The following is a 13,894-nucleotide window of genomic DNA, read 5'->3' as shown; positions in this document are numbered from 1 at the left end:
TAGTCAAAATAAGACACCAGCAGCGACCAATCATTCTTTCAGCCAACCAGTGGCCTGCCGAGCCGCCTCCATTTGCCTCGCCCACGCAACAAAAGGGAAGTTCGAAGCTACTCGCATCAACTAGGAAACAATGGGTAAGACAAATGGTCCTTTCGCTTGGAAATACTAGGAGACGGACAACAGCGATGGCGCTAAAATCACAGGCAGGTGGCGGCAGAGACGTCGACTGTGGTTGTACAAAAATGACAACAAGCAGGAACAGGGAAGCAACTAGTCAGATCTCCAGACGCTACAGGACAGGACACTACCGCTTAAAAGTCACCGCCACCTGCCTGTCCGCTTTATAGGCCTTGCTGCCCGTCTCCGACCGATTTAAGTGAAGAAATAGATGCTAACGTTGCTGTTTTGATTGGCTGCAGTCCAGATCAAGGCGCACGAGCTTCGCACCAAGAGCAAGACTGAGCTGCTGCGTCAGCTTGACGACTACCAGCAGGAGCTGGCTCAGCTCCGCGTGGCCAAGGTCATTGGCGGTGCTGCCTCCAAGCTGAGCAAGATCGGCGTGGTGCGCAAGTCGATCGCTCGCGTCCTGACGGTGTACAACCAGAACCAGAAGGCCAAGCTCCGTGCCGCTCTGGGCAGCAAGAAGCACGTGCCCCTGGACCTGCGCCGCAAGCAGACGCGCGCTATCCGTCGTCAGCTTTCGAAGCACGAGAAGTCTCTCAAGACCCCCAAGCAGCAGAGGAAGGAGTCGTACTACCCCAAGCGCCGCTACGCTCTTAAGGCGTAAGCGTTGCTAGTTGCTGGACGTGCGTCGGACTAAATACACCCTCCTAAGCTTCCCGCCATGTTTCGACACGGCGTTGATCAACTATCAGGGTTCGTGTATACTCTTTTATTTACTGGTATTTCCCTCTATTCCTCAGCTACCACGCCCCATTGGAACGAGTCGTGCTCGTCTTCCGAGTTGGAGTCGGAAACGATATCGAAGCTGCTAGATTCCGTTTCTTGCACTTGATCTTGTTGTGATTCAGACGCTTCGTTGTCGCTTTGAGTCATCAGTTGAGTTGCGTCGGGATCGTCAGCGTTACTCTGCTGTGTGGAGCGTAGTGTGCACGCTGGATTAACTGTAGGCAATGTAGCCATTGCCAGGTCGCTTAGTAAGTCGTCATGGATGTCGAACTCGTCAAAATATGCTCGTCGAGAAGACTCATCTTCCTCTACAGGTTCTACGCCGCCTTCCTACACTTACGACAGTTAGAAGTTGATCCTGTTGTAGATATTGTGAACTGATTGCATACCTTGACTGTGAATGGTTGAACGACGTATCCTGCAACGGAAGACTTGACGATGGTCATCGCGTGATAGAGAGAATGTCGCTCCATGATGAACTACACGACGTATTAAACTACTTTAAGAGATGTCGAGGGTTGACAAAAAGAGTAAATAACTGACCCTAGTGGTGACACAGTGTGCCCAGTTATCACCAAGCTGAGGCTTCGTGTACAGTCCATCTTCAACATGATGTGTTAAGAAATATCAATGCAACAAATGACGACAAACGATGAATCCCTACCTTCGCCGTCTACTGTAGTTGCACGATTGGTGACCACAACGAACGCCTGGTATGTGTCTGCGAATAACCTAAAAGACAAGCATTTGCCGTAAGATTTCCGAAAGCAGTAGATTGAGCTTACGCCTTGCAGCGCTCACTTCAAGTCTCTTGCCATCCTCAACATTTCATGCTGGCGCTGCGAATGTGTTAGGTCGTCGGCCTAGCATCACAAGGTATTGATTTTAATAGCGTGGACTGATATCCACAAGACACGAGAAAGAAACAACCTTCAGGAAGAGCGTCGTCACGCAGTCGATAATAAGAAGCTTGGCTTTAAGTGAATGCATGGCATCTTCCATCTCCTTGAATCTGTTGCAAAAGTCGTTAGAATGGTCTACTTCCTCAAGATACCTGGAATAGACGCTGTACTTGGAAAGGAAAGCTGCGATGGAGTTGACCTTCACGACACGAATACGTTTGATAACAGCAGCAGCTAGCTCGTTGATATCTTCTTGACCAGCTTGGGTCACTTTGATGCGGGCAATGGTGATCTGCAACAAACTACACCCGGAAAACAGCATCATCGATCTTCATTGCCACCATACATGAATGAACGAACCGTTTGGCACTGAAATTGTGCTCAACGTCGAAAAACACGACTCCGTTGTTCGGATAATCCATTGCACACACCACCGCAAGTGTCATGGCCACTTGACTCTTGCCAATTCCTGCAGTGCCCACGAACTGTTATCTCGTCAGCTGCATTCGCACTTAGAGCATTAATTGACTCACCTCTGATAGTGCTCGACAGTGCAGACCTCCATTCAAAGCCTGATCAATGCTTGGCAGTCCTGTGCGCAGGAATGTCGGATGATTGGCACTTTCCAAAAAGAGATCGAAGGCCTGACGGTATGGCACATTTTTCAGCAACCAATTGCACACTCTTTAATGCTCAATAAATTGAGAGCTTATCATTACCGATCGACTTGCTGGGGCCAGTCGAAGCGATACTTTTGTCATCAATTGCTGCACAACACGAATGTGAAAATGATGCATTTGCTACAGGTCGAATTTATTAATTGCGGTACCTCCACCTCGCGAACCGACATGTCCACAGCATGAGCGACATCCCAAAGAGGACGTTGTAGTAATTGACGGTGCGTTGTGATGCCGCCAGAGCGAAATAACGCACGCCTGCGCTCGTCCACATTCTCGCGAGCCAACACTCGCTGCAACATATAAATGACTTGAGTCACCAGCTTAATACGTTTTTTAACAAATAGTACACTATTAAACCGATTTCAAACATTTTTTTGTTTTTTATTTAAAAAAGTAAAAAAAAGCTTTTCTTAAAAAATTTATGATCTACTACTCACCAAAAAAAATTTTCGCAGCTGTGGTCAGCACTTATAAATACAAAACCCAATATCCATGTAAGTATTTAATGATTGCCGGTAGCATTTGCAAAAATACTCATCTGCATGGAACGCGCTGTCTTCAATTGAAGCTAAGTTTAGTCAAGAGGGCTTCTGATCAGAGCAAGAAGTTTTCAAGCTGGTGATCGACAGGTTCGTAGAAATGAAAACGCCTAATATCTTGATTTATTCCTGTGAAGTTTGCGTTTTCTACCTATAATCTTGTAAGTTAAGTCGACGACGCCATATGCGCGATTGAACATTTAAATCTAACGCCAGCGTGTACGTTGGGCTCGACCATTCGGAGGATTTATCTATGATAAATTATCATTGCTGAACTCGACGGCTGATCGATTGCGCTCGATACGATCGCATCAAGTGCGAGTGCTGATCTTTGTTTTGTGAATTTTACATGAAAGAGTTTCAAGTGTTATTCTTTATGTACACTGGTATTTGACGACACTGTAATTTATTTTGCTGCAGATATTTGTCAGAAATAGTTGGGCAACGCACGGGGTCGTTTTATTTTTAAACTATCGAACGCCGTTATTTCTGTTGGGGCTGCGCCTATCAGCCTGATAGTATCAGGTAAGATGTGCCCCCACTAAGCCTCGGGTGGTCTATTGTGAAACGCTCGTTCCTTCCAGGAATTCTGGCTCCTCGTTTTGTCACTTCTCAACTCAATACTAAGCGCTCATCAGGTCAAGTTTTTGGGATCATGGGGTCTGCTGCAACTCTGCGATATGTGGAGCGGTTTCTCGCTCACACTGTCGGGAACGAGACAATTATCGGTGACCGAGAGTCCCTGAAGAATGCCGGACAGCACATGCGGGTAACGATGGTGTTTATCTTGGCAGGATTCATGACGATTTGGTTGCTTTGTGTGGGATTGATTTGGCACATAAGGATGAATCGAGCAGGGGCATTTAAAGGAAACGTAGAAGCAGCGAGAAAAGTGATTTTACCGGCATACGAACCTGTACTGTTCGTGATGGCAATTATCAATGGTGCCTACATCGTCTTTCTAGTGGTGGCGTTTGCAACAGACTACTTCGACGTGTTCATCTCCCCGGTCATACTTGAATCGTTCTGTTCCGGCAACCAGTTCATGTTTGTGACCGTTCTGATGCTTATGTTCGAGAAAAGCTTGTCATTCCCAGCCGTCAAGCGAGCAGTGGGACTGTCGTTGATTCTATCCTACTACACCACCTTGTATGTTTGGGTGGTGACGAATTTCGGGCCTCCAAATCATCAAAAGGAGTTTACGATTGGTCTTCAGTTTGTGCGAGGCTTGTTAATGCTCCCATTTCTGTACGCATTTATCAAGCCTCCAAACCGAGCTACGAAGAGAATCATTCGAGAACTGTGTTTCGCTACCTTCGTGTTCTACACGCTCATGGTTCTAGTGGTGATATTCGCCACGAATCCAAAGACTGCTCGTAATAGCCACTATGTTCTCTTTGCGATACTATCGTGGGTTGCATTTTGTCCTTTGGTCGTGTGGCGAGTGTTGAAAGCAGACACCGAGTATTGGCGAGGAGTCGGACAACGAGCGTGTGCTTTGCAGGATTATTTTCAGCGGGAAAATGGTCTGAGCGAGCGTATTTCCTCTAACGGTATACACGTGCTCATTGAAATGAATCGAAAGTGTGTGATCGATTTCGCATATCTGGAACTCGTTCGGCAGATTGGGGTGGGCTCCAAGTCAGCTGTATTTCAAGGTATGCTCAAGATGAAAACCCACGTCGCTGTCAAGGCATATGCACCGTCAAGTTGCTCCGACGACGTTGTTGCAGCATTTTCGCACGAAGCAGCCATGTGCAGTGTTTTGAATCACCCCAACATCGTTAAATTTCATGGAATGTGTGTAGCACCGCCAACCATTTGCCTCGTCTTCCAGCTCTGCCAGGGAAATTTGGCCGATACGCTGGCGGATCAAGCTCGCCGGCAAAATGCTCACCCTGCTCGACAGCAACTACTGATTAATATCGGAATGATGCTAGATGCTGCTCGTGCTGTATCTTATCTTCACAGCTTCTGGCCCCCTTTAGTTCATTGCGACATCCAGCCAACAAGTTTCCTTGTGGATGCAGCATGCAACGTGCAATTATCGGATTTTGGCGAATCAAGGAGTGTGAACCGAAAAAAAAGAACAGTTGCATCAAAAGCAAAAGTACCCATTCTGGAGAATAAACAATTTGAGCACAAACTGGTTGTTGATTCGCCGATGGGTACAACAGACTCGACTGCTGACTCACCGTGGAGGATGCACATGGAGAAGAACTCGGCAGCATACACAGCACCCGAGATCATTGAGCAAGGAGAGCTGAGTGTACATGGAGAAGCGGCTGATGTTTATTCACTTGCTGTTACGATGTGGGATATTTTACATCCAGGTGGTGATAAGTACCCGCGAGCAAATGAAGATCATGTGCAAGTAATTGAAGAAGTCCTACATGGTGCGCGTCCCCGACTAAGCACTAATACGCCTTCGCGACTACGTGGTATAATTGAGCGCTCATGGCACGGTGATCCTCGCTTACGTCCTTCGGCAACACAAATTGTCGCTGCGTTGGAAGAAATCCAAGAGGAATTATGCTCGCGACTGGTTCTCGATATAGTGAGCGGGCTAAGCGAATTCTTTGACGTCATGAATGAATCTACTTGTAGTTCAAGATTACCTGGTGTTCACCACACACTCGCCTTCCCCGGAGCATTCATCGTCGACAGAATGATCGACCAGCGGTTTGTAAGGTGTCCAGCTGAGGGGATTCGCATGGGCAATGCATTGATGGATTCTAGCGTCCTGCACCACGTCAACCATTCCAAGAGCTTTGAGAACAGTGCTACCGCGCGGTACTATTTCGCTTTCGATGCAAGCGTGGAGAGCTCGAGCAGCTCATTTAGCCAAAATGAGTCACAAATTCCCATGCTGGCTCGTGGATCCAACGGGGGCCACCCTCGAACGTCCTTCAGCTTCGTACGACCACGGAGCGAACCAGATTGTCAGTGTCGACTGCTAGGACAACGTCTTACTAAGTCTTCTCGATTTCGGAAACAGTCTCAACCTGCCTCAGAGCGCACGGTCGACACCATAACGCCTGCTTCGTTGGAGATGTCACACTGGGATCACTACAGCGAGCTGGACACGATACCTGGAACAGCCGCTACTATGGCTTAGCACTAAGGGCTCTTAATGCAAAAAAAGAAACAGTTAATGCAAAAGAAACAGGCACGATACTTGTAAGAGCTTATCACCTTTGTTTTTGGATGTGCACTGTGCTAGACTGCTATCCACTATATCACAGAAGCCATCGATCCGTACCCACTACTTCCAGACGAGTTTTTTGCAGTCTTCTGGAATTTTTTGAGTTTTGCAGAATCTTCGATCAAAGCAGTGAACTCGTTGATCTCTGGCAGCATGTGTTTCTCCACGGTAGCAATATTCGACGGAGACAAGCGACCTTGGTGGAACGAGAACGACTTCGTCATTTCAGGCGTGGATTCCTTCGTTGCGTTCGGCACTTGGCACCACAATCCACCGGTAAAGCATAGACTGGACCCACCGGTAATAAAGTAGTACTGGCTGCGGACGAGAACCGTCAGTTCTTCCTCGATCTGCAGCAATCTTTCCTCTAAATCAATGTCGTTAGCGTCCAAACCAAAGGGACATTCGATCTCCATCGCAATTTCGTCGGCCATAAAGAGGAATGTTCCCCATAGAAACACCCAAATGGGTGTGTATAGTCCCGAGTTTGGCACGATCACAAACATGTAGAGGAGCATGTACGCTGCAAGCAAGAACTGAAGATATTGCATGTAATTGAACGGGATCGGCACGTTGGCGATGTGGAAGACCGTCGTGTACAGATTGGGCAATTGAGAAATCTTGCCTTGCAACGTACTGGCGTTTCCAGGTGTCAAATGGCCACACTGAGCTGCCACCTGTACAAGTCGTTTAAGCCATAGTTCGGTGATGGTAGCGCGTAGTTTGTGAGGTGTTCGACGCACTAAATCGCAGTACGATTCGATCTCCTCTCCCTTCTTGTGTTCCGAGCCACTGGCAAACAGTTCGTCATACTCAGCATTGGTCAGTACACCCAAGTCCATCAGCTTGTCTACGTCATCTCGGCCACGACAGTCGTGGAATACGATGGTGATGTACAGGAACACCAGACGACGCAACTCGGTGAAAAATGTGCATTTCTCTAAAATATCCCGCGAAATGGGACGCGGCTTGGTTTCATCAATCTGATCGCTGTTCTGTGCTTTAGCCTCGTCGTTCGCGTATTCATTCACTTCCTCTTTGATCGTGGTGCTCACATACGCACACCCAGAGCCGACGATGTCCCTCGCCGCCTCTGAGAGCGCCCCCATTGCGACCATACCCGATCTCCATTGGTTAAAAGCCGAGTTCAATCGGAAAGAAACGACAAGACCGAGGAACGTGTTGAACACGGTCAGCGAATCTGTGAACGCAATCGACTTGCTAGTCGTCACCATGAACACGTAGTAGTGATCCAACAGCGCGACGACCAGCGCAACCAGCGCCATGTGCAGCGCTCGGATCGGCGCTTGACCGTTCAGTGCAGACCCGTGCCAACGCAATAACACACCCCACAGCCGAGCTGCGTCGTAGTAAATCATAGCTGCGAATGGAACTTGGCACGCTGACGATCTTTTGACGAATGAGGCCAAAAAAAGATCTCATTGACGTCGTCAATGGGTACACGAAGTACTTCAACTCTTTCTATCTACGGCACTAAAAGACTGCAAAAAAGATACGATTGTGTTTGATTTTGGACTATCAACATTTTGTAGCAACCAGCAATCGAAAGTAGACTTAGGATGCCGCCTAGTATCGTCAACACGTTATTAGTCTTAACCTACACTTCACAGTAATAAGAGAACTTCTCTTAGAGAAGTAGCGTACCCAGTCACCGCCAAGCTCTGCGATGTACTCCACGATTGTTTCCAGTAAGACACTCACCATACGCAATGTATAGAGCTTCTCCAGTGCAATAAAAAACAATGTTTGTCAATCAATTCTATTGGGAATGCATGCTGATTATCTACGGAAACGACCTCGCCCAGGATTCGACAGCTTCAGGTCGCCCACGCCGCGTTTCTTCCGTCGCTTCCCATTGCCAAATGCTGCGTCGCCATCATCCGCGTCGCCGGCTGCGCGTTCGCGTGCACGCTGTTGCTTGCGCAAATCAGCCTGTGGCACGAAGGACATCTCACGCATGTAGCCTCCACCTGCCGTCTCTTCCTTCTTGAAGGCGCTGCGTTCCTTCTCAGTGACACGCTGCATTTTCAACCGCTCAGCAAGCGGCAACTTGGCCAACTGCTTCTTCTCGCGTTGAGCAGCACGGTCGCTTGACGAGCCGAAAGCCATGAGGTCGCCCACCTTCTCGCCTTCTGCGATCTCGTAGAACTTGGGTGCAGGCTTCCGCTTGCCCTTCGGCGCAGCGCGCTTCGGTTCCTCAATTTCCTCTTCGTCCGAGGACTCGTCGCTCGCTCGGCCTTCAATCTCTTCCTCTTCACTGTCGTCCACACGGGCAAAGCGACCACCCACCTCGTCTTCCTCCGCATCGTCTGTACCAGCGTCACTGTCCATGTCTTCCTGCTTGCGCTGTTTGGTGTTAGCAGCATTCGGATGCAACATACGGTACGTGTCACTCTCTTCATCCACTTGGAAGTCCGAGGACGTAAACATACGCGAGAAACGATCGTCGCCAAGAGGATTCGAGAAGCTTTTGTCCGTCTCGTCCTCCTCTTCTCCTTCCTTGCTGTTCTTTTTCCGCTTGGCATCGTTCTGCAGTATACGCTCGGCTGTAGCACGATTGATCGTGGGCAGTCGACGTTGGATGGTGATACGGTTGGACTGTTTGGCTTCGACCTTCTCTTTGAGCTTCTTCTTGCGCCACTCATCGTACGCGAACGGATCGGCCGCAGCCTTGACCTTGTTGTACAGTCGAGCATCCATGAAGAAACCGTGCATGTACGCCTTGAGTAGTGGAGTGCCCACCAAGTGATCCAGTCCGAACGTAGCGATCTCCGCACGAGTGACGAAGCGATAGTCGTCGTATACTGTGGCTTGTGCCTCCTCTTCCAGCTCTTCCGTTAGTGAATCCAAGAACGAGCACCATTTCGGAGCGATGCCCAGCTCAGGGATGTAATAGCTCATAACACGCTCCTGTTCTCCAGCTACCAACAACACACCGGACTTGCCCTGTGCACCCTCTACAACACACACATCCTTGACCTCTGCAGGCGTCTCCACGTTCGTGAACACGGCTCCGTCACGACGATCCCAGATCTTAATCACCTTAGCATCTGACGAGATCACCTTACGTGCGTAGTCGTGGAACTGCAGATTCACAATGGGGAGGCCGTACTGGTGGTTCTTCTCCAGTAATGGACGCGACGAACGCAGGTCGTACAGTAGACATTGTCCTTCGGACGTGCCGACGCCAAACGTCAGTCCGTCGTCGTCGAATCTTAACGCTGTGACTTCCAGTTGCTTGTTCGAGTTGGTTGCGAAATATGCAGCGACGTCCAGACTCCCCACACGCTGCTGACTTCTCGAATCGAACATCTCCACGACGCCGTCGTCACAGCCGACGCCCAGCAGCTGATGGATGGGGTTTAATTGCACTACATTGGCCGCTGAGGACTGCGACTGCAGTTCTAACGGAGCCACGAAGCGGCCTTGGTCCAGGTTAATACGATACACGTCGGAACCTGATGCTGCGACGTACAGCTCGCAGTTTTTTCGGTGATACGTCATGTCACGACCGAACTTAGGGATACGCATATTGTAGTGCGTGCCGTATGGTGCGTGGAAAGCCACGGAGCGGTCTGCCTGCAGGAATGCGAGCTTGCCAAAGTCGGCGGATAGAACCTCCAGTTGCACCACTTCAGCGTCCAACCCGCGCTCAAACTTGAGACTCAGGTCACGCACGTCGAAAACCTTAACCGATGGAGCGTACATCCCCGTGGCTACCACGTAATTGCCGTCCGATGACATGCGCACGCGCTGGGAGCCAGCAGGGAAGTGGAAGTCCTGCAACAACTCTACACGACGGCGGTAGTCCTCGTCCTTGGCCAGTGCCTTGCGACTGCCACCTTTCTCGGCTAGCCATTGAGGCAGTGTCTTGCCGGACGACAAGTTGTAGATCTTGACGCCATTGAGCGAGGAAGCCGCTAGCGCAGCCATGATGCACGTGCGAAGAGCTCTGGAATGATGAACTTGGCACCAGCCAATACAACCAGAAATTATGATTGGGTAATGCATGTAGTCTTAAATCAATATACCGAATATAAGCATTAAAATCGAAATGGGTACATCAACTTTACCTACCCCCGAATGAGGATATCAGATATATTGCCTTATTCTTTAACTGGCTCGCGAGTATGCGAAGGTTCTGCTGGCGAGAGCGGAGCGAGAAGCTTAACTGGCGGCTTCTAGGAGCTTTGGATGTGTCCGATGTGGTGCGTCGAGGGGATCCGGCTGTTCTGGAGCCGTACGCACTTCATATAACGTTCGCGCGACTGCCCAATACGTTGAAAGACCCGACGACGCGCGACGCCTGGTTCCTCGTGCGCGTCCTGCAGCTGGCGATGGAATATCTGCTCTATATGCGAGCGAGAGATGGCGACGTGCTGGAATCGCTGAGTCAAGAGCTGCGGCAGGTGGAACAAGAGCGAGACGAGCTGGTGGTGAGCACGCAGAAGTGGAAATCCAAGGCTCGGGTTGGTGACAAGCAGGTGGAAAAGCTGCATCAAGTGCTGCAAAATATCGCGAAACTGTTGCAGATTCACGGGTATGTTTTTCTTTAGCAGTTTCTTTAAACATTTGAGCGCTGTTTATGTTCTATTGGTTTATTGCTGTGTCGTTATTGCTGTGTCGTTTAGAGCTTCTCCATCGGCAGTGGCGACGATTGAGACGCTGTTAACGGAGCTGATATCGGAGAGACGAGCGAAGCAAAAGAGACGAGCTTTGATGGAGAATAATGATGAAGATTTAGAGAATGCGAGCCCTGCAGTGCAGGAAGCTCGTGTGTGTGGATTCTGCGGGAAAATGTTCTCGTCGACTGTGTATTTGGAGAAGCATCTGGTGAGAAGACATAGAAACGAACGTATAGAAGTGGAGACGCCCGTGAAGCACAAAGCGAGTCCACGTTTCGACGTGGAAGAGAAGGAAAAAACAGTGAAAAATGATGACACGTATCCATCCCCCGAAGCCGCGATGCAGAAGATGGTGCAACAAATGGAGAAAGCGCTACACGAGCATGAAGAGAAACTACGGTTGCTTGCTCAAGAGGAGACACAGAAAGCTAAGCAAATGTATGAAAACTTACATGCCGAAACGAAAGTAGCGGAGGAAAAGCGACTTAGTCGACTGCAAACTGAGCAGCTACAAGAATCCCAGCGACAGCTTCATGAAGTTTGCTTGCAGAAACAGAAAGCGGAGGATGAGCTGGCGGATTTACAGCAGCAGACCGAGTTCCTCACAGCGAAGAAGCAGATGATGGGGGCTTCTACTAAAGCTGTTATGCTTACGAACTTACCGCGTAGTAATGACGATACATTACTCGCGGCGGAGATGGAGATCAGAGAGTTACAGCAAACACTTGAAGCTGTGAATGCCGAGCTGGCAGTGGCAAGAGAAGAGCTGGCGCAGGTCCAAGCCTTACATTTGTCCGCCTTAAGAAAGAAGAAAGAGCTAGCGGATAAGTTGGCGTTGACACGTGAGCCTTCACCTGTTGTGCAGCAAGATAATAGCTCTCAAACGGAACAGCCTGGTACCGTTAATGAGATTGTGCAGACGGACGAGCCAAGCAGTCATTTATCTGTTGAAAACGTCGAGTTAACTGAGTCAAGTGCTCCAGTTGGTGTGGACATGGGGACAGATCCATTGGTCGTAAGCTACGAAGAGGTGGGTAGTCAAACGCTCGAGCTCTTGCACGAATCGAAACTTTTCGTAGATGCCGAAGCGCAGGTGAGCATAATGGAAGACCTAGCTCTAGATCATGAACCAGTATCTAGCTCCGCCGTCCCCGAACTGATTTCAGATGAGTCGCCAAGTCCTGACGGTAGCGTTGCCGATGAAAAGGTAGAATTGCTTGAATCAGCTACGCAGAATGCGGATGATCGCGTGCCCGATGATATTCAACAGTCCAACATTCAAGCTCTTCTTGAAACTATTGACGAACGTGCTCAAAGGTAACCATGTCAGTTGTAAGCGAAGCTAAGCGAAGGTTCACGTTCTAACCATTGTTTTGGATTATCTCACTAGCGCCGCACTTTATGCAGCTTCGAGTAATGCTCCAGTTTTGAGAAATTACAGCTCGATCTCTCGACACAAATACGTTCGTAGTCGCTTTCAGCATGATGAAGATGCAGTTAAAGAGCGTGTTGCCAGTTGCCTCGAGCAACTGGAGCAGTTTTCGCGTCGATTTGGTGCTCCGCCGAAGAGTATTCGCTTATCCGAGGACAATTTGCCTATTATCCAGCAGGCTCTGCATGGCCATTTGGAAGGGCTACCCACAGACGTGTTGTCAAAGATGGTAGAATGTGAACAAGTGGTGAATGTGATGATCGAGAAGGAGTGGGTACCAATGGAGAAGACGCGTCAGAAAGCGTTGGAGCGGTTTAAAGCGGAGAATCAGGTGAAGTCTGAGATCAATCAAGGGCTTGTTCGGCAGGCGATGGCAACTTTTGGGGCTTTGATGAAAGCAAAGCAAGTTAGTGGTACTGGGAGCAGTGAGCTGGTAGCCTCAGACGACGCTGCAAAGCACGAAGAACTGTCGATTGAAAGACAAGGGGTTGAAGACGCAGCTCAAAATTTAAATACTGATGTCAAAACCGACTCAGGAATGATACAAACTCGCAGAAATTCAGCAAACTATCAGCTTAATATGGCTGTCAGTGCTGGTGGGTTTGAGGAGGGCAAAATAACGCCGCCAGGGGGGAATTCGGTGAGCCCATCCGACGTAGGAAATACTCTTGACGTGGAAAATCTTCGACATGATAACGATTTATTAAATGCACTGGAGGAAACAGGGACGAGAGTTGACGATTCGAATGATTCTAGAGGAGTGCAACTGAGTCGAAGTAGCTCTTCACCTTCACCGGTCGAGTCTCAGGTAGCGGTCGTCAATGCGTTCACTCCGGAGCTTACAGAAATTTCGGGCATCGAACTCGAGACATCAACAGACCACATTACGTCGAGTGATACAGAGTCACGCTGGGGTGCTAGAAGCTATGGAGGGGAGGAAAGCACTTCATCACTTAGGCTTCAACGAGCTGTGTCGCCACGTGAATTAGACGAGAAGAACCGTCCAGCACAATGGCAGTATGAAGAGCAGAAAGTGCAAGAAGTAAGCTCACAACGCTCTTCTTCACACTTAGGGCAGGCCGACGCAAGTAGTTTAACTCAATCTCAGTCGTCAGATGCAAGAGTCGACCACTTTGCATCCACCGTTGTGCCCCTGTCTGCCGACTCTTTACAGTCACAGCGATGGTCGGACTTTGGAGCTGTGGCTATCGACCCTGCATCAAGGAGCGACCATGTACATTCAATGGCGATGTCGTCCAACATGTCATTTGACACGAGTATTGTGACGTTAGACGAGAGTGAATCCGCTGAGGTATCAACGAGACTCGCGGAACTTATCGATGCTGCTGCCAAGGAGAACGACGATGCTGTACACTTTCTCAGTCATGAACCTACCACCCGAGACGTTCGAAATGACAGCGTAGTGAGCTTCGACGATTCCGATATCGAAGAGGTAGTCCTGACGTAAAGTAAATTAAATTTAACAGTGAAAACGTTTCAAATCATTTTTTGTTTTTAACGAAAACAATAATTGCTATAAAAAAGTTCTGTTTTTTAAATGGCGATTAAACCAACAAGCAA

General features: G+C 49.1%; 6 protein-coding genes across 6 annotated transcripts; 3 read left to right on the top strand and 3 right to left on the bottom strand.

Moving 5' to 3' along the window:
• Positions 1-77: 77 nt before the first annotated feature.
• Positions 78-874, top strand: PITG_07300 (60S ribosomal protein L35; the record flags this gene model as incomplete). Its single annotated transcript, XM_002905186.1, has 2 exons — positions 78-134; positions 420-874. The coding sequence occupies 2 exons, from the start codon at positions 131-133 to the stop codon at positions 785-787; spliced, it is 372 nt and encodes a 123-aa protein (XP_002905232.1).
• PITG_07299 (uncharacterized protein) lies at positions 794-2,790 on the bottom strand (the record flags this gene model as incomplete). Its single annotated transcript, XM_002905185.1, has 12 exons — positions 794-835; positions 931-1,239; positions 1,299-1,388; positions 1,453-1,511; positions 1,574-1,641; positions 1,711-1,772; positions 1,840-1,921; positions 1,982-2,113; positions 2,172-2,296; positions 2,345-2,455; positions 2,531-2,578; positions 2,641-2,790. 12 exons carry the CDS (start codon positions 2,788-2,790, stop codon positions 794-796), a joined length of 1,278 nt encoding a protein of 425 aa, XP_002905231.1.
• Positions 2,791-3,793: 1,003 nt separating this feature from the next.
• PITG_07298 (protein kinase) lies at positions 3,794-5,990 on the top strand (the record flags this gene model as incomplete). The annotated part of the gene is made up of 1 exon (XM_002905184.1): positions 3,794-5,990. A coding segment is annotated over one exon (2,193 nt), but the record flags the coding sequence as incomplete, so codon positions are not given.
• Positions 5,991-6,264: 274 nt separating this feature from the next.
• Positions 6,265-7,646, bottom strand: PITG_07297 (uncharacterized protein; the record flags this gene model as incomplete). The annotated part of the gene is made up of 1 exon (XM_002905183.1): positions 6,265-7,646. One exon carries the CDS (start codon positions 7,519-7,521, stop codon positions 6,265-6,267), a length of 1,257 nt encoding a protein of 418 aa, XP_002905229.1.
• Positions 7,647-8,035: 389 nt separating this feature from the next.
• On the bottom strand, positions 8,036-10,189 carry PITG_07296 (nucleolar protein 10, putative; the record flags this gene model as incomplete). The annotated part of the gene is made up of 1 exon (XM_002905182.1): positions 8,036-10,189. The coding sequence occupies one exon, from the start codon at positions 10,187-10,189 to the stop codon at positions 8,036-8,038; it is 2,154 nt and encodes a 717-aa protein (XP_002905228.1).
• A 197-nt stretch (positions 10,190-10,386) lies between these two features.
• On the top strand, positions 10,387-10,812 carry PITG_07295 (uncharacterized protein; the record flags this gene model as incomplete). The annotated part of the gene is made up of 1 exon (XM_002905181.1): positions 10,387-10,812. The coding sequence occupies one exon, from the start codon at positions 10,387-10,389 to the stop codon at positions 10,810-10,812; it is 426 nt and encodes a 141-aa protein (XP_002905227.1).
• Positions 10,813-13,894: the final 3,082 nt, after the last annotated feature.

Source organism: Phytophthora infestans, genomic scaffold (assembly GCF_000142945.1).
Source record: "Phytophthora infestans T30-4 supercont1.10 genomic scaffold, whole genome shotgun sequence".
In the NCBI taxonomy this organism is placed as follows: Eukaryota; Oomycota; class Peronosporomycetes; order Peronosporales; family Peronosporaceae; genus Phytophthora; species Phytophthora infestans.
This window is presented reverse-complemented; position numbering and strand designations above follow the sequence as displayed.